At 46.8% G+C, this 20,210-nt stretch overlaps 1 protein-coding gene and 1 pseudogene across 1 annotated transcript in view; both read left to right on the top strand.

The window, feature by feature from the left end:
• Positions 1 to 20,210, top strand: part of LOC126530636 (uncharacterized) — a 61,487-nt gene that overhangs the window by 39,703 nt on the left and 1,574 nt on the right. Inside the window, exons 8-9 of the mRNA XM_050177900.3 lie at positions 124 to 214; positions 2,626 to 2,775. Coding sequence (XP_050033857.1) covers positions 124 to 214; positions 2,626 to 2,775 — 241 coding nt within the window. The remainder of the gene's footprint in view (positions 1 to 123; positions 215 to 2,625; positions 2,776 to 20,210) is intronic.
• LOC140217059 (tigger transposable element-derived protein 4-like) lies at positions 4,807 to 11,753 on the top strand (annotated as a pseudogene).

The raw sequence follows: 20,210 nt of genomic DNA, 5'->3' as shown, positions 1-20,210 counted from the left end.
CTCAACAGTTTTGTGCACTCGAGGTGGTATTTATTAAGCTGTTAAAGCCACGTCACATGTCGACGTGCACACAAATAACACCGCATGTGATTTTATGTTTTAATAAAACGTCGTACCTTGCAGGAGGTGGCTTGGGTGGCACACGTCGTGGTGGCCCTGACGTAAACACCAAGCACTCTGGCCGTGAGGACTCTCGCATGGATGAACGGTACATGTAAGTGCCTTTCTCCCTTGTGGCTACCTTGCCAAAGGATTTCTCGCCGCAGCGGGCGGGAGTTGCCATATTTTTACTCGGTTCTAACGCATCCTTGATTATAACGCGCACCCCGAGTTTCATATTTCAAGAAGTAATGCCATGCCCTTGAATATTAAACACTTATTACCAGATTTTTGTTTTAAAAGGAAGACCAACAGCAATTCGTTCTCACTTGTAATTGAAATAAAAGATCAAGCTGCAGTGGGGTGGGCGTTACTCATAGTCGCTGTCAGAGGTATCATCTCATCGCTATCAATGTCATGGGTTGCATTTCTTCAATGCATTGCAGGCAATGACGGCCTAACAAACTTTAGTAGGGCACACAGACAATGACTGCTGCCGTAGGGTGTGTTCTGGGGTGATATCTGGGATAGACCATAGCTTCCCCCAAAGTAAGGCTTCCGCAACATTGGCCTGGCAAGTTTTGCTCCCTCTTTGGTAGCCTTCAACCACTTCGACTTTGCAGCCATTCAGAGCAGCAAAATGTCGACACAGCGTCGGACATGCAGCACGATGCCATATGATGGGGGCTTCTAGCATTAGGTGCAGTCTCCACTACATGTACCTGTGCTTTTGATCCCATAATAATTGGTCGAGTTTCTTGCAAGGTGCTGTTCATTAATAGTGGCCAACAAGGTGCCATCCAGGAAGACTAAACTGGGAACCTGTGAAGTAGTTTTTACTGCTACAACATAGAAGCCTCAACTTTATGAAATTTACTATTTAACGCAGTCTTTTCTGCAAGTACAACTTTATTGTACTGTAGACTTTCATTGATTCGACTCCAGTTAATTAAATCTTTTGATTAATTTGATCCAAAGCAAAGGTCCCGGCCCACACATTCCCATGAGCCCAAGTGTTCATTATTTTGACCCTAAAATTGGCATTCGCCAGACAATTCAAACTTGACCAGCCTGTACACACGTGCCTGACCCATATGGTGACTAATAATGGCCCCATTAATGGCAGTGTCTGTCCCAGCAGAGCTCAGGGTACAGGTAATGTGTGGAACATTTGTCATCCCTCATCAAAAACACCTATTTCTTGCCCGCTCTAGGAAGACTTTCAAGCAATAATGGTAGCTCACAATGTCTGATTACAGTATTTACCTGATTTTAAATAGTGCCTTTTGTTTTCCAAGGAAATTTGCCTGAAAGTCGCCTGTGCGGTGCAGTTGAATGTGAAACCAAAACCACCTTTGCGGCATTGGTATGCTTGATCACGTTGTGGTGCCAAACCGGCCTCCAGGGCCATAGAGTGTCCGCTGCACGAGACGTGCCCAAAGTAGATGGCAGTTCGGTCGGCACACAACCGACGGGCCGATCAACGACCACGAAGCTGCGAGCTTCCGCCACTGATGGCACAGGCATTGACTGCAGCTTCTATTCCAGGCAAAACAATTTCCGCTAGATAAAGTGATGTGTAAATTGTACATTTCGTGAAAAACAATATCCACTGTCAAACAGTAAACACGAACGAGAGTTCTGGTACTTGTCCAATTCACCTGCAGTGGACAGCTATCGACAGCACATGACCGGCTCGGCGGTGCTCGCATCGCACTTGACGGCTCTGCTACTATCAGCGTATTTTCTATTTTGGGGTGCGTTTATTGCGAGGAGCAACAACAACGGTAACGAAACATTGCGGCTTGTGAGCGTCATAGATTCGTTCCTAAGTGCCATCAGCTTTAGCTTTGAATTGACCTAGAGGAGGCCTAGCAGCGATATCAGCGGTGCCAGAGTGGCGGTGCCAGAGTGATCGGCGATGTCGCTATACAGTTGTCTCACAAACGGGTCCCAGTCCTATTCTCTTTATGGCAGGGAAATCTCGCCGTTCGCGAGCAAAACTGCTGTCGAACAGCAGCCCTCGAATGGCAAGTGGCATGCGGCGAGTTGACATGCCCCTAACGTGATGGACCTTAATATGGCTGTGTTGTGGCAAAGCTGACTTTAGGAAGCCAGCCTCCATTTAAAAAATAAGGTGCTCATTACATGTACACTTTAAGTCATTTCTGTGTTAGTTTTCTACACCAGACGCATAGGAAGTTGGTGCGCATTTGATTAGGAGGCATGTTAAATGCCAAGTAACAATTGGCAGAGTTCTTTTTTTTTTTTTCCCTCCCGTTGTTTTGGCAAATTAGACCCGCAGGATAATTCGGTCAGTTTAATCAGTCCAGTCAGAGTCAGATTAACAGAAGTCGACTGTATTGAGGTCTGGCTGTAATTCTAGAATTTAAAAAGTGTGTTGTTTCCTTTCGGAAAATTTTGAAGTTTCAAGGTCAATGTACAGATGTATGACCACTGGTCTGTTTTTATGTCCTGTACTACCAGCAGCTTGTGATGTCTTTTACATATATGTGTAATTTGCAGGGATCGAGACGGTCGAGATCGTGAGGATCGGATGGTACGTGGTGGTGGTGGTGGTGGCGGCGGCGGAGGCGGAGGCGCTGGTGAACGTGACCGGGAACGTGAACGCAGACGCAGCCGCAGTCGAGACCGGGAGCGCAGGCATCGAAGCAGGTGAGCTGATGCTTCCTGGTACCCGGGACTTTTGCACCGGCATGGGTCCCTTTGGGAAGGAAAACTGCAGCACTAAAGGCAAACTGGCTTTGCAGAGGTGTTAAGTAGCTGCCTGACAGACAGTTCAGCAAAAGTGGGCAGGAAAAAAGCAGCTACCTCACAGCACACGAACACAATAACTGATACCTCCTAATGCATCTGTGGCCTTACAGTAGGGCGTTTTCACATACAGTCGACTCCCGATAATTCGAAGCCACTTAATTGGAATTTTCGGTTAATTAGAAGTGAAGTGCTGGTCCCGTCAGTTTTGCATGTAATCCTATGGAAGGAATCGCTTGATATTTCGAAGTCCTCATTTAGTAATATTGTTTAATTAGAAGTTAATTTTCAGCCGAGATCCTCGAGGTGATCGTCATTCTTTGGTAGAATGTGCAATTTTTTCAAGTGCTGCAACAGCTCCGTGTTCCGCGTTGGTGTCTTCGCCACCGCAGCCGTCCGCAACGCCGCCCTTGTTGGAGCGGCGCGATTATTAATTGCTACGGCTGCCGTAGCCTCTGCAATCAGCTCCGGCGGTGAAGCGGCTGCCACGCGGATGCCATAGGTGCACGCAGCGCTGCATACTGGCAGTGGCGAGATTGTGCGAGATTAGGCTTGCAGCGTGCGGCGCGCGCAGCGTATGTCGAGGCGTGTGCTGTGGCGTGTGTTGGTTGAGGGCCTTCGTGCGTGTAGCTCGTTGGCTAGGTTGTTCCGCGGGTGATCCAACGCTTCGGAATTGACTGTACAGTCAAACCCGGCTATATCGAACTCGCAAAAAAACGCCTATCAGTTCGATATAGAGCATAATTCGATATAAGCCTGCTAAATAATTGGATGTCATAAAAGCACATACCATTTATAAAATCACTTTATTGACGAAACTAGCTTAGTTTCGCATAAATTAGTCCTGCATTTTCTTCTGTTTGGGCAATTTCGCTGCCTGCGACGCACGCACTTCCCCACGTTGTCTAAGGAGTCGGAGCAGCTGAGGCCGCAACCTTCCGCATTCGTGCACAAGCACCGGACTAATGCGAGTGCACCAGTCACTTCGGAGGATGTGGGCAAAGGACCGTAGTTGCTTTCCTCAACGTGCCTACTTTCATTTGTGCTCGGTATGATGTCGGCGATGTAGTCTTCGTTTCCGGGCTCTACCATCGTCGCGACACCATAATCTGCACTCACAAACTCGTCCACCATTGATTCGAATGTCCCGGAAATTTCGACAGCTCGCTCCAAACTTCGGCAACACCGGCAACGGCTTCGTCGCATTCATCGGAATTTACAGTCATCACCGAGCACGCGGAAACCGGCACGTATGAAGAACGCCTCGTACACGGCCGTGCACGCGTCAGGCGCCATCGGCACCGGGTTGCGAGTCTGGCCACTTTAGCCCTAATCGTGCTGAGAGTGCTCCTCGGAATCTTGCACGCTGCGGGGACATCGCGTTCGACGCGATTTATGATTTCGATCTTCACGACAAAAGGCGAATTCTGCCGCTTCATCTCGGCAACACTGCGGGAGAAGGCCCACAAGGCGCAAACACGATAAACCAGAGAAGCAGCCAGACAACTCGCACTTTCGCCATCTTGCACGAAGAGCGCACAAGAGCCTCTGATTGGCTGTCTGAGCAAGCGCTGTAGGCGGGCCAGGATCATTTTTTGCTGGGGAGTGTCGATAGATACCGTATTTACTCGCATAATGATCGCACTTTCTTTGTCAGAAAAATTGACGCAAATTCAGGGGTACGATCATTACGCGGGTTAAATTTCCTGCGGGAACAAAAAAAATTTTTTTTCGCCTCGCGTTTGCTGCGGGATGCGAGATTGCGGGTGCGGGACACGAAAACAAAAATGGCGGCCGGCGGAGCAAGCCGAACGCGCCAAACGCGATTTTTTTTTCTTCTCGTGAGTACATTACGTGTATTGAAACAGTTTTTTCCGTATCAGTGATGAATAATATCGTTAATATCGGCAAGTTTGCTGCAGTAACGTAGCCATGTTCACTTGGAGGGGACAGAAACAGGTGGGCGCGCTTAACTGCCAGTGACATAGAAATGCATGGCCGACGTGCTGCGGAAACTGCGGCATCTGTCTTCACTACTATCCTAATACGGCACGTTTCCGCTAAGGGTGGGCGAATATCTTAGCTGTGTTACAAGCGTCGGCGTATGAATAGGGTACACTTTTAACGTATCAGAGTAAACGTGGCTACTATCATTGCCGCGCGCGATTTGTTGCGTGCTCACGAGTGCAAAAGCAGATGAAAAGAATCGAAATGCGCCTTTATTGTTTTTGTTGACATCAACCATTATAAAGCCAACCCATAATAAAGGCGATTTTGGTTGTACCTCATTTTGTCATGGTAGTGCGGAAAGTGATGAAAGTAATGAAATGAGGCATCTACTTAAGAATGTTTGGTGCGTGCAGGCCGCTTGGCTTGTCTTGAAGAGTCGTTCGCATAGCATTCGACAGATGGTAAGGGCGATAATTATTAGCTAGACTTAGCACACGACATATCGCTGCGGCAAGTTCGGGGTGCGATCATTACGCGGGAAATAAAAAAAATCGAATTTTGACGACAAAGTTTAGGGGTGCGATCATTACACGAGTGCGATCATTATGCGAGTAAATACGGTAATGATCTAAAGAAAGGAAGGACGCTTGATTCTGCAACCCGTGAGGGAGCACGGCGAAGCGTCGTCAGGGGAGAGGGAGTGGGAAGTGAAAGATGATACAGAAAGAGTGAGGATAATAGACTTCACCATGCACGACAGGGGGAGTGTCGACGGCTCGCCCGAACAGCCCAAGGCAGCGCGGTCACGGTAGGGAGAGCGGTTGGATGCAGCCGCGCCGCCAGGTTTCCCCGCTACCGCGAGGGAAAGCCAACTTCTGGGGGCACTTTTCCGCCGCTTGACGTTCGATGTATCGGGAGTCACTGCAATATTTGTTCGATGTAAGCGTAATTTTTGCTATATATACTCATTGTAACTATACCATGACCAGAAATTGTTCGATATATAGAATAATTCGATGTAAACGGGTTCGATATAGTCGGGTTCGACTGTACATAGTCGCACAGTTGATAGCCATTGCAAACCATGGCTCTTATCGCACGCTCAACCTGGCAACGAAAGTTGAGGTTTTGAAGGAAGTTGAGAAGGGAGGTGCCGCTAAACAAGACATAGCGCGGAAGTACGGGATCAAGCCGAACACGCTTTCAAACTACATCAAGAACAAGCGCACAATAATGGATGCATTTGAGAACAACGAGTTCAAGACGTCTCGGAAGCGAATGCGCACCAGCACTTACCCAGAGTTGGAGAAGGCTCTGCTGGTTTGGATTAGGGAGGCCCGGAGCAACAAACTTCCTCTCAGCGGAGACATCGTTGCGATGAAAGCCCGAACGCTTGCAACAATGTTGGGGATCGATGACTTCGTTTTGTCAGATGGATGGCTGACACGCTTTAAAGATTGCCATGACCTGGTCTTTAAGAGCGTGTGTGGTGAAAAAGCGTCCGTTAACCAGGAAACATGTGCCACATGGAAGGACGGAAAGCTGCGGGAATATCTCGGCGAATACAGACCGGAAGACATCTTCAATGCAGATGAGACTGCGCTCTTCTATCGGCTTCTACCAGAGAATATTCTGACATTCAAGGACAACGACTGTGCTGGGGGCAAACGCAGCAAGGAGAGGGTGTCGGTGCTGATCGCGGCAAACATGACTGGCGCGGAACGATGTCGCTTACTTGTGATTGGGAAAGCCGCCAACCGAGGTGTTTTAAAGGCATAAAGACGCTGCCTGTGGACTATGAGTTGAACAAGAAAGCATGGATGACGGCCGAAATCTTCAAGAGCTGGATAACGAAATTGGACCGCAAGTTTGCTTCTTCGAACCGCAAGGTGTTGTTCCTTGTGGATCACTGCAGTGCTCATTTGAATGTGCCAGCCTTAAGTGCAATAAGCCTCGCATTTGTGCCTGCAAACACAACAGCTGTTTTGCAGGCAATGGACCAAGGCATCATCAAGAATGTTAAGGTCCTGTACACGCGGCACCTCCTTGAGCGCATGATCTTGTGCATGAATAATTCCGCAAAATACGAGGTGAGCCTGCTCAGTGCCATTCACATGTTAGCGCGAGCATGGGATCGTGTGAAGCAAGAAACAATCGCAAACTGCTTCAGGGCTTGCAGTTTTGTGACAGCTTCTTCGGAGGATGCCTCTGCAATTTCATCGGAGGAAGCGTCAACAAGCGAGCTTGACAGCACTGATTTTGGTGATGCTCTCGGGGACGTCAATTTTGAAGATTACGTCGCCGTAGACAAGGTGGTCAAAACGTGCGGTGCACTAGCGGATAAAGAGATGCAGGAGATTATTCGGCCCCAGGAAAGCGACTATGACGTTGAAGACGAGCCGCCACCTAAGGCTGCTGATGCAGCTGCGGGCCTTGCTCTCGCAGAGCGCTTCCTTGCCGCTGAAGGTAACGCGGAAGAAGCGTTCCGCCACATCTACAGCCTGCAGAACTTGCTTTCAGCAGCGCGATTTGGCAAGAAGAAACAGAGCAAGATGACCGACAATTTTTCTTATGTTGAATTCCAATGGCAGAGTGGGAGTGTGAGCTGTGTGTTCCAATGGCAGATTGGGACCAGCCGCTGATCCCAGATTGCTCCGTGGAGCAAAAATATTTGCTCCGCCGAAATCGGCAGATTTGACCAGAAGTACTCGTGACGTACAGTCGAACCTCGATATATCGAACAGCGCGGTGATCGCAAAATAGTTCGATATAGCCGGAATTCGATATATAAAATAACGTAGAAAACGTGCCAAAAACTAGCGCAAATCAATCAATGAACCAATCGTGGCGCAATAGATACTCACATGAAGCTTCAAACAAAGTATTTATTTTGTTCGCTGAAAGTACTGAAGCAGCGTAGCCTGCTTCATATTGGCAACCGCGTGCTTGACCACGGCGTCCTCAACATAGTCCAAACGGTCCACAAGGGACAGTCCAGTGCCTTCTATAGCACCGCAGTAGCGGGGTACAACGGCCAAAGCAGCTACAGCCTCAGTTGCAGTCGGGAGCGGGGCAACATCAGCGCTTGCTGGATCAGCCTCGGCAGCGTCTTCGTTTGGCCGCTCAGCAGTCACTTCTGGCGCGATATCCACGTCTGTTAACTCCGCCACTGTTCTGGTGCTGTCGTCACCGCCAACGAAGTCCGCAATGCACCTGATGTGTGGCTCAGCACCGACAAAGCACTCCAACTGGCTCCCCGGCCGCCTCAATCACGCGCGCACGGCGGGGGCAAGCCTCGCCGTGCGCACGTGATCGAGGCGGCCGTGCTGGCTCCAAGCCGCCGCGTGTTTACGCCGCTAAGTTCAAATGGCGCCCTCGGCGCAACTGATGTGGGCAGCTGTCGTACGCAGCAGTCTGGTAAGCCGATCGCGCCGCCGCTATCTTCGAGAGTGTTGCGGGAAAGCTCGCCTCCTGTCAACAGAGCGCACTTGGTCTGGGGCGGCGGAGTTCGATATATCCATTTTACATCCGGCCCCGTTCGAAATAAAGAATTAAAAATGCATGCGATTTTCCATGTGATATAGAAATTGTTCGATATACGCAATAATTCGATATATCCGTGTTCGATATATCGAGGTTTGACTGTATTTCCTTCACCCGCCTCTGCTTCCTGTCACGGTCGCCTGTTTCCGGTCGCGGGCAGCTATGGACGACATGGGAAACGTGGACGCCGCTTCGCGCCATGCGATTTTGTTCACGCTCCTAGACAGCTCCGCTCAGACAGTACAATTTCCAAGTCGAGTGATGATTCTTCTGACATGGACAGTGAAATGGGGTGGTGGGTTGCGCTTCCAAGCGCTTGTTCCTCTCTCTATCCTAGCACCCTCTCACTTGATTTTCGTGTACTAAGTGCCCCCGCGGGAGCGCACGCATTCCCTTCGCAGATATGGTGTGCGCACATGAGAGCGATCTCAGTCGGAGCGACGCACTCCGTTCGTGATCCGGCCGAGCACTCCCAATCTACCATTGGAATTCAACATTAGGGAAAACACTCGATTTCGCTACATATAAAGTGCTGTTTTTGTGCTTTGTGCTTAATTAGAAGTTCGTTTAATTCGAAGTTTTTTGCGGTCCCCGTGAACTTCGTGTTTACGGGAGTCGACTGTATAATAGTAAACAATCCAACGCCTATTTTATAACATCGAGTAGTCGCGCTAAGGTGTGCAGTTAAATAACCAGCTGGTCATTAACCCTTTCGCTGTCGGCTTGGTTTCAGGGAACGAGCATAACAGGGAATGAACATAGCAATTTATTTTTGATTATGATTGGTATACAAATAACATAGTCAATGCAATATGCACATTTCAGTATTCTGCAGCTGTTGTTAGTAAACATCATCATCATCATCAGCCTGACTATAAAATCCGTTCAACATCCGAATCTGACGATGCGGAACCCTCTTCCTCTCATGCTACTTTGTCCGAGTCCGAATCCGAGCTCAGCTCGTATTCTGAATCGGAATTCAGCCACCGCTCCCATGAGCAGACGAAGGTCCCGTGCGCCGAGCCATCCGAAAGTAACCGCGCGCAGGGAGGATGCGCTTTCAGTCGCCCGCACAACGGAGAGAAATGTGACGTTGCGTGATCAAGAAGACAGAGGCAGATGGAAAAAGGCTAAACAAAGTTCGAAGGGCTTTACGTTTACTGCTGCAAGTCGGAAGCGAGGGTGCGGCGAGAGAGCAAAAGCAGCAATCGAGTCACCCTTCTTGGAGAGGCAACGGCACGTGCGCCTGAACTTGACGCGCCGTAGCAGGCACACCAACAGAAGAAAAATAAAAACCTTCAAACCAGCGGAGATTACAGAACAACCCTTGAACCCATAACCACACGTGCGCGACGCATGATCCAGCGAACGCGGAGCCACCGCGCCACCGAGCAAGGAGAAAGTGGGGAGTGGCAGTCGCACCGTACTCTTCAATACATGGACTAACACATGTCTGAGCGAATATACGAACTTGTAGAAAGAGTCAACAGATGGCATGGCCAATGCAGGAGCACCTGCTTTGCGCTCAGGCGCCAAATTTTGAACACACGATAGAGAACGTACCGGTACGTCAGTGACACCGTGGGGGGGAAGCGCGATGACGTACCGGTACGTCGGTGACAGCGAAAGGGTTAAGTTAGGAGAACGGACAAGAATGCCTGCACCCATTCTGCAGATTATTTCCAGAAATCAGTCAATTTCACTTGTTTCTGCTTTAGCCTGAGCAGCAGTAGAATGCGTTGCTCACAGTCTGCGAGGAGCTGCGATGCAATGACGACTTTGTGAGCACCAAAAAAAATGGCGGGTAGGACCAAACGTGTCCATCACTCGAATGCGGTTGGCAGACCATGCACAATGTCGTCGCCAGACAAATAGGCAGCAGCGCTAAAAATCCTAACAACTTTGTCTCATCGTCGTTGAGCTTGAAATTTGCTTCTCCTTATTGTGTGCTGCTGAAGTAAATGCTAACTAAAACATGCACTAAGACATTTGCTTTTTCTCTTTCTTCAAAGTGGTTGAAAACAATTCCGGTTCTTTCGGAGGAGCCTGCATTAGAGCACGGGCAACGCAAACCAGCATTCGTAAACTTTGTTCCGGAGCACAGTAGCAGAGTGTACACGTCGAGCTCTACCCAGTGTGCGCATGTGGTTGTTTGTGTGACAATCTACGGAAAACCAGCTCCATTTCTTCAGAATGCGGTGGCTGCTGCCGCATGGCTTCCAACATCCCATCTACACAGACCGTCTTTCCGCGTGTTTCATCATGGCAGCTGTGCACTGAGCTGTTTTGGTGCTCGTGCCATTTCTGGCTGTGCTAGCGATGCACAAATGCTGCGCATCCAGTCAAATCTCATCATTACGAGATTGCATTGGACACAAACGTCAACGTTTGGAGAGTCAACGCTGAAAAGACTGGCGCTGCAGTCGGGGAACGTGGCGTGGGGAATATGTGGGCACAATGTCAGAATAACAAGAGCAGGCTGAGAACGCAAGCTTTGTCTACACTGTGGTTCGCAACTCACCTATGATAAATAATGAGACCCAAAAGAAATCTGAAAAAAGGTTGAAATGTTGCGAAGGTCTGTCTGATGTTCCTCTGGGGGACTGCATGGCTAAAGTGTTGTCGAACAGCATTGGAAGCATTCGTGCAACGATGTTTTTGTCTGTCAGGTGCTTATAGAGTTAAACCTAAATATAGTGAAGTCGGTAGAATTGGCAATTTGCTTCGTTACATCGAAATTTCATTCTGCTGAAATTTGACCTTTTATGTAAATAAGTACAGTCGCCGATCGATTTTCCTTACATGGAAAAGGGCCATGGAATTTTGCAAATTACCGGGCAGTCAAAAAAAGCAAATTTGAATTATAAAACAATTCATTTTGGTAAGTTTTGGAGTCGGCGACAAATGATACAGTTTCATGCGACGTACATCAACGGTATCTTCTCAGCAGTACGAATTAAGCGTAGCCAGCTACATTTTTGCGTGCATCATACCTCCCAACTCTTCCGAATTTTCCATAAAATGTATGAATTTCGAGCAGTCCTACGATTTTACGAATCATGCTTGAAATTTTCCGGAAAACATTTTATTTGCGAAAGAAAAAAAACATGAAAACGTAGTAAAACTACACCCTGGTACCTTGCGCCGCCACGAGAGGTCATTACGTATGCATGGTATCATCATCAGCAGCTGCAAGGTTGTAGTGACTTCTGTCGTCTACTAGTGGGGTCACGAATCCATATCCAAAGCTCCATAGTACCGATATCGTCTCTAGCGCCTCCAAAAGCCTGTTGCCATGCTGTTGCCTTTGTTCACACAGGCACATGGGTTTCGACTTCAGTCAGCTTCAGTCACTGCAGTGTTGGCCTCGCCTTTTGGGTGACTAGCTGCTGCGTCGGATGCAGTGTGACTCTGGCCTGTGGCGGCTTCACAGTGCAATGGCAGGCTCGAAGCCCCGACAGTACTGCCAAGTGTTCTTGAAGTCGTACACGGCAGAGTTTCCGTGCTTCGTCCTGTCGAAGCAAGAGGAGAAGTTCGGATTCTGTGCCACGTGCGCCTGTGATGTGAACATCTCGCATGGCGGCAAGTGTGACATCAAGGTCCACATCTCTTCGAAAAAGCATCGGGGATACGTGCGAGCCGCGGACAGCCAGCCAAGCCCTGCAAGTTGTGTACGCAACAACAACGAGCTCGGTGTGATTCATGCAGAATGCCTCTTCACAGCGTTATTAGTTGATCACAACATCCCGCGGAATGTCAGCGATCATGCCGGACCGCTTTTCCGTAAGTTGTTCCCCAAGTGCGAAGAAACGAAACGCTATGCCTGTGGACGAACAATGATGGCTTCAATTCTTCGAGAAATGGCCGCTAAGGTGGAGACTCCTTTGCTGGATGCCCTAAAACAGCAAGTGTTTTCGATCGCTATGGATGGCAGTAACAATAAGGATACCCAACTTTACCCTAGTGTTGCGCCATATTTCGTTAAAGAGACGAGTAGGGACAAAAGCCGCCTTCTTTGCCTCGGGACAACCCAAGAGGAAGCGACGGGTCACAAGATTGCAAATCTGGTTCTGGACGAGATGAAGTCTCGGAGTTTGCGTGTTGGAAACCTGCTGGCTATATGTTCGGACAATGCCAATGTCATGATCGGCAATAAAAACTGCTTCTACTGTATTGAGAGAGGCTCATCCAGGTTTGATAGGGGTTGGTTGCCCGTGCCATCTCATCGACTTGGCCTCCCAAAAAGGAGCTTCATGTCTGCCTATAAAGGTTGATGAGGCTTTGGTTGACATTTTTTTTTTTTTACCTAGAGAAAAGCTTGAAATGGAAAGATCGACTTAGCACTTTCTTGTCCGCGGGAAAATAAGCAGTTTTCGAGTGGTCTAGTAAACAATTTTTTTGCTGCTACACCAAATGCTTGATATTAAAATGTATAGTATCAATTCGTAGAAGAAGGAATGTGCTTTCTGATGATATTATTTGCAAGCTAACATTTATTAACGATTCTTTGAAAAAAGTTACTTAATAAAAAAATTTGTTACAAGAACAAGAAAGCTCCGTAAAAACATCGATGCTGCTTTGCACCAAGACAACATAAAAAAAAAAAATTCAAAATATACATTTTGAAGTAAAAGGCTGTACAGTCGCCGACTGTTTATTCGGACCTCACGGGGACTGCGGAAGTGTCCGAATAAACAAGTGTCCGAAAAAGCAAGTTAAGAAAAAAAAAGAAAGAAATCCTTTATTTCCATGCACTTATTTGGGCTCGGCAGTAGGCTTGAAGAAATTGTGAATACGCCGTTGCACGCTGTTCCGTTTACGCACAATCAGATGAGCCTGAATCTCGGAGAGGGTCGTACGGTCACTATAGGCAGCTGAAAGCACAGTCAATGCTTGTACACACTCCGCATACGACGGCAGCGTACGACATGGTGCGTCACCTTCCAACTCGGATTCATCGTCCGGCAGTGCAGCAGAAACCTGTCGAATGATCTCGCCGTCGTCGAGTTCTGTGCATGTCAGTACAGCAGTGTCAGCACCTGTGAAACGTTCAAATGAGACTGTGTCCGGAATCGCAATGCAACTGCTGCACAGGTCTCGGCAGAACATTTTCGGCGTCAGTAGGGAGCACATCGGAAGGTGACAAATCCTAGGCCTCCCAGCACCCGCTTGCTGGCATGCCCCAGCGCAGTCTGCGCGGGCACTGTCGACGCCATTAGACACTTGACGCAATGTTTTTCCGTATGCCGCGTTGGATCACCGCAATCTCGGCACAGCACACAAAGCAAACACCACCACGCCGTCACGCCAACACCAGTTGCACAAACGAAAAACGTAGCCTATTTGCAGCGTCGTGCACGAAGAAACAAACATATCAGCTGCTGGATTGTCTTGACATGGCTTACTAAGCTGAGATCGGAACTGCTGTAGCAACTCTATCAAACCAGGCAGAAACGATGATGATGAGCGGGATTTGCAGTAGCGCCACTTCGTGAGGCAGCAAGGAGGCTCCGTTCAAAACAAAAATGGCGTTCAGCAAGTTGAACCATGCACCGGTCAGAGTCTGTGCATGGTGCTCTCGATCGAGTTGGCTCAAGGAGTGTCCGAAAAATCAGACGAGAGGGTGCGAGGTGTCCGAACTTTTGGCAGTTGTTATACCGTATTTACACGATTGTAAGTCGACCCCTTTTTTTAAATTTGAAAGTCTGAAGTTGGGGGGTCGACTTACAATCGAAACCGAAACATGGCCCCGCCAAAAAAAGCGATACCAACGGGAGCTACAACGTAGTTACAATTTTATGTTTGCTCTATGGCCCTACCCGTATCTTTTCGCTATCCTGCGTGTTTGTTCGCTTTTCGGAAGGGTTTTTGAACATTTTTGAGAGTCTTACAGTGCATGCAACACTCATGGGGGGGTGTCAATAGTTGATGGAAGCGCCGCTGTTCCAATTTGCGGCGGCACCCTCAGAACGGCGGCGCTTGCGGGGAGTATCGGTAGCTCATGGAAGAGCAGACACTGCTCGCGGGTTTCTCTTTCTCTGTTTAAAGCACGACCGGCTTTATTACGAGTCAGTCGTGGTTTAAAGGCATTGGTATTGGTTTGACGCGTTCCACTTGACTGCCGGCTACGTGCTACTTCTATGCTTCCCCAGTCGTCATGAGTGCTCCAGGCCCACTAATCGTTCGGCACTCGTTCACAGCAGCGTTCAAGAGGGCTGCCATCCTTTACGCCGAAGAAACAAATCGCTGCGCAGCGGGCCGCAATTTCGATGTTTCTAAACGGGTGGTGCGAGAGTGGCGACTGCAGCGAAGCGAAATGTGTGACGGCAAGTGAGAAATTTCCCACGTGCCGAACTCTGGACGCTTTCCGGAGCTGTAGGCTAAGCTTGCGGCGTACGTCGCTGAAATGCGTGATCGGTGCGACGTGGTCATGAAACAAGCCCGGACCTTCGCCTTAATTTTAAGGTTCTGCTCCACCGTGAGTACAACGAGTGGCTGGCGGCAGAAGACTGCGAAATTACGCCAACCGGACCTGTAAAAAGAGCCTCCCTGACGGCTGCGTGTGGCTGGGTGCATTTGGCGTGGGCTGCTGTTCTGCAAGATGTCCTGGTGCGGTCGTTTGCCAAATTTGAAATTTCGCTGGACCACGACGCGCTGTGGGACCGCAGCAACGTTGACGATGGCAGCACTAGTGAAGACTAGTAGTCCAGTGACCATGTCAGCTACTAATAAATTTTCGTTATCGAATGCGCCCTCGGGTATGCTCTCTGATTTTTTTTTTTTTTTTCCGGTCAAGCGATATGGGGGGGTCGACTTACATTCGAGTCGACTTACAATCGTGTAAATACGGTACATTATGGTCTATGGGGAGAATGGCGGTGCCGCGAAGCAGACCGAATAATCGAGCGTGTCCGAATTTTTGGAGCCCGAAAAATCAGTCAGCGACTCTGTACCTAGTGCCTAATGATGGCCTTTGGTGCTGGTTTGTCAAACTTTCTTTCAACATATCAGTTGTGACATGTTTTTTGTTTTCTCAAAACCACAATTTTAATGATGATGCCGAATTGTAGGTGCATTATCTCTGCTTCTGCTATCTCTGTAATTCATTTCTCTTTTTCCAGAAGGACAAAGCTATGTAGAGTGCAAATATACGAAATATAACGTCATTGTACTTCTTCGAAAATATTCTTTTTCTTTTTTTTTTTTAGCAGTTAGATGGATTTCTTTCACTGAAGTTTGCTATGTTCTCATTTGATATAAAATTGGTTTAGAACACCATATTTGCTTATTTGCACTCTTTGTTAGTTTCACATCATTTTCGTATGTCGATATTTATTATGCCATGTGTAGTTTGGTAGATAGCTCACCTCCAAGCAAATTATGCAATAAAGCTGAATTTCTTAAATTTCTGGAAAGATTTCTAGCCTACAAGAAAACTAGATGTATATCTAAAACTAGCACATTGAAATACATAAACTCGGCAAGTTTTCAGGCGCAGGGTCCCCCTTAAAGCATGAAAATTAATTGTGTGAGCTTTATTATAGAATTTGTAAAAATATATATGCTTATGCTATTTTATCGATGTATTGAACAATTAACCACATATAAAGTTGCAAATTCTTTTTGTAACTGGAACTTTATTTTCACCTGAAAAATTATTTGCTTGTTCTTTCTCAAAACGAGGCACTCTAGGGAATCCAAATCTGTAAAAATTTTAGAAATTCGACTCCAAAGAGATGCGATGCTGAAAGAGTTAGAAACGATCTTGTAAAACATACGCTCAACTACTGTCGTATTATTTATTTATCTTATTTAAGGAAATGCTGCCAGTCTGAATGCCAGAGTTTAGGCAGGGGTGAGCAATACATTCTGAGTGGGGACTTTCTCTGCAACCTTGCACGATCGGAAAAGCAGGTACCATGATTGTAATTCTATAATTTAATCATCTTTCACATGTTTCACGACAAAGTTATGCAAGAGTAATCATGCACAGTAAAAGGGACCTGAGGACAAGGATTTGTACAACTTCATGAAAACTCTCGAATTTGAAAAAAAAAAGTTTCAGGGGGCCCTTAAATTTTTTTCAGGATATATATGTGCTCCTTGAATTACTTGAAAAGTGACTTTGAAGGCGACGTTTCAACATTCAAAGTAACAAACTCCGTGTGGAGGCTATGCCATGAACACTGTTTATTGGGAAACAATCCTAGGTATTTTCTTTCGAGAGCGTCACTGAATGGATTGCAGTGTGGTGTGTCGGCAGCCACCAACATATTAAAATCACCAGCGCCACCGTGGAGCTAGACAAAGCCAGATCAAGGGACCAAGCCGTGCCACCGCTTGGTTGTCTTGCTGGTTGTTTCACACCGCAGCCCATCATGGCTTCATTTTCTTTAGCCCTAAAGATAGTCCAGCTGAGGAGATTTTTCTGTCTTTCAGTGTATGTGTATGACTAAGATTTCTTTCCCCCTCAAATTTTGGCCTTCAGTGCCCTCGAAATGCTTGAATTTTCAGTCAGATCCTCCGTACGAACCTTGAGACATTGTCTCTCTAACTTTGGTTTAGTTGTGTGTGTCGTAGTGGGTGACCTAGTAGGCGGGCCCTAGTTCTGTGAACTTTGTTTTTTTGCTTGGGTTGCGTGAATATCAGTATTGTCAAACACAAATCAAATGGTTAGCTTCGAATATTGACTAAGAAGCGCATGCATAAACAGTTGCGCTAGTAAGCTGTTATACTAAAAGATTGTGTATTTGGCTTATGTGTACTTGGAAAATTGAGCAATTTCCACTAGCAGGCTGTTCTTGCCAATGTGTGACTTAATATGCAGCTTGAAATGCCTATAAACCGAAAGGCAATTCACCCTCTGCCAGCCAACGCATCAGCTGTCAAGCAATAAGCAGATTGGGAGTGGCACTTGCATCCTTTGCTGTCCACAAGCCCTCGCGCCCCTCACTATTGAAAGGCTTGCTTTCCCGCAAAGCTTAATCGTCCAGTGGCTAAACATCCTTTACAGGAAAAATTTCGCCAGCAGCACGTAATTATCACAAAATTTACGAAAGCCAACTCATATTCTTGGATAGAAAAAAACAAACCCTAAGAACCGTGTGTGCTCCTGCACAGCCAGAAATAAATTTGTTTATAATCCAATCGAATATTCAAAAATTTTCAAATACCCAGTTTTTGAATCAAATACAAATATTGAAAATGCAACAATAGTATTCGAAGTTTCGGAATAGTTGCACAGCCCTCGTTTTCCTCGTTAGAAGCCCACTGAACGCGCATACCTGTTGCAAGTGTGAATCAAAGGAACAACTTTATAGTGGGATATACATGCAGGGAAAGCCATTTTATTATGGGGAGAGACTCATTTTTTAAATTTTGTTTTGATTTATCCATCAATTTTAATGCTTTCTGCTGACTTAAAATATGTAATCACTACTCCTGTACCGAAGTTACTTTGTTCCTGAGAAAACTATGGTTCACCCTCCATCGTTTAAGGATGCAATAGGAAAAAACTGTTTTATTAAAAGTGGTATTTAAGATATGGTAAATAGAGCCTTAAAGTAACTAAATTAACTAAAGGTTGAAATATTGGAAGCACTTTCTTTATTTCGCCATTCTTAGTCATATTACAGCAAAATGAACTCAACACTTCAAAAAGCACCTGCCATGCAGTTATAATTTTAACTATTAATTACAAAGGCTTGTGCTCAAAAATCTGCTCCCGTTATTGAATTCTCGATACATTTAGATCTCCATTGCAAAACGAATTATTGTTGTAGCTGCCCTAGGTGCTGACATATATAGGCCTCAGAATTGAACAGTCATAAATTTACTTTTGAGAAAAGTGCAAGAAAAAGAGATAGCACACATTTTATTTTAAAAATGACAAATAGATTGTGCATATCTTGCAATGCAGGTGCTAATATCCACCAGGAATATAATCTGACTGCTGCTTAGCATTGTAGTGGCGCTTCTTTAGTGCCTGCTAGACAAGCTCGGTTGAAGCACACTTGCGAATAGACTCTGCCGCTTCGTGCCTGTCTTTCTCAGTTATCCGCCTGATGCTTAGGAGGCTGGGGTTCAGATTGAGCTCCTCCAGGATATCCGACGAGGTTCTCAAATTGCCACAGTTGAACTTCATCACTGCCTCAGCAACTGCAGCTTCAACTGTAAACAGTGAAGCATGCCCAAATATATGAATGGAGGTTTTCATTACTGTTTTAAGTTTTACCTTGTTGGTACCTTTCTGGAAGCTTTCTTTTCTACACGTGCTCATGTGTTCCTTCGCTGCTGCTGCATTTTGGCGGCACCAAGCTGAGCCTGCTGGGCATAGGCGTGATTTGACACATTGTCATTTGACGTTGCATGAAGTCGCCAGTAAGCCTTCCCCTTCTTCCGAGGGTTTCAGAGCCACCTCCCTTGTGCCTTGCAATCAGATTGCATAATGCAGTGCTCGTGCTCTTCTGTACATGGTTTAGACAATCCTCTCTTTTGGATTTTGATGAAGCCATATACATCTGCTTCTTGCAAAGCAAGGAAGGTGTGGCTGTCACCATCTGAAAGAATGGTCTTGTATCTGAGGCCAGTCTTTCTCAGAGACCTGCTAAAAAGGAGCACAACTGCTTCCACCTCCATTTTGCCAGCTTTCTTTGTAGTGTGTTTCTGGCATGTGTGGCTGTCCCACCAAGTTTGATATGCCGGATCGTTTTGCTTTCGCCCTCGTTCACACATGGGACAAGATTGCTCAACTTCACGTAGCCCATTGAAGCCCATGTAGAGTTCTATCACCACACCCGCACCTATCTGGGACAAGTGCCCACACTTCATCCGCAAGCCATCAAATGAAACAGCAATGTTGTCAGCATTGTTTCCCAAACCGACCTCGCGCACCCTGGTACCTTTTTTTGGCTGCGCGAGTTGCTGCAGGAGCCAACTTTCATTTCACATATCCTTGCCACGTTTTCTTGTGGAGACCATGATGGGATATGTTCATAGTCGAAAAATTTTCATTCAGAGCCGCTTGACGATTTCCAGTGGACTACATGGCTCGAGCGGCGAGGATGTTCACGGCAAACAGATTCACTTTTTGATTGCCATCCACCCGTGGAGTGCTCCATCCTTCCGCGATGTCCCCGCTGTTCGCACAGCTTACACGCAGTTTCACGGCAAGGCTGTACTCTTTTTCACTCTTGTATGTGTTGATGTTGCCACCGCCATAATATTAGCATTTGAGAATGCCGAGCACTTCACTCATACATTGAAGATCGGCAATGATAAAACTCACCTTGCCGCTCGGCTGGGTCGGAGTAGCACTAGCCGGATTCACGCTGAATAGGAAGGAAGCCATGGGTGCCGCCATGTTTGAAAACGCTGTTTCTTAATGTGCGTAAACATTACGTATGTTAAACTCGCCAAATAAAGTATGTTAACATAGCGTACGTAGACCACAGAAACCAAATCAGATTCTGAGCATGCGCAGTGAGGACAACACTATTTCTTTACATATGTGATGCGTTTACATTTGGTCGTCATCGCTCTTCTAAAGCTATTAGCTGCTGTGGCGGAGTGAATGCAACAATCAGCTAGCTTTGATTTGTACCACCAATGTGAAAATCGTCGACACGACATGAAACCATGCGTTTCGTCGCCGGCTCTCACATTCAACAAAATATTTTTTCTCATTTAAATTTGATTTCTGCAATTGCCCGATAATTCGGAAACTTTTGTGCGTAAGAAACAATTATGTGCAGCTGTACCTGCATAAGAGATCGAATTCCAATACAATGAAATTTCAATTAACAAATCAAATTGCTGGTTTTACCCACTTCGTTATATCATGG

The sequence above is a fragment of the Dermacentor andersoni genome, chromosome 4, assembly GCF_023375885.2.
Source record: "Dermacentor andersoni chromosome 4, qqDerAnde1_hic_scaffold, whole genome shotgun sequence".
Classification (NCBI taxonomy): domain Eukaryota; kingdom Metazoa; phylum Arthropoda; class Arachnida; order Ixodida; family Ixodidae; genus Dermacentor; species Dermacentor andersoni.
This window is presented reverse-complemented; position numbering and strand designations above follow the sequence as displayed.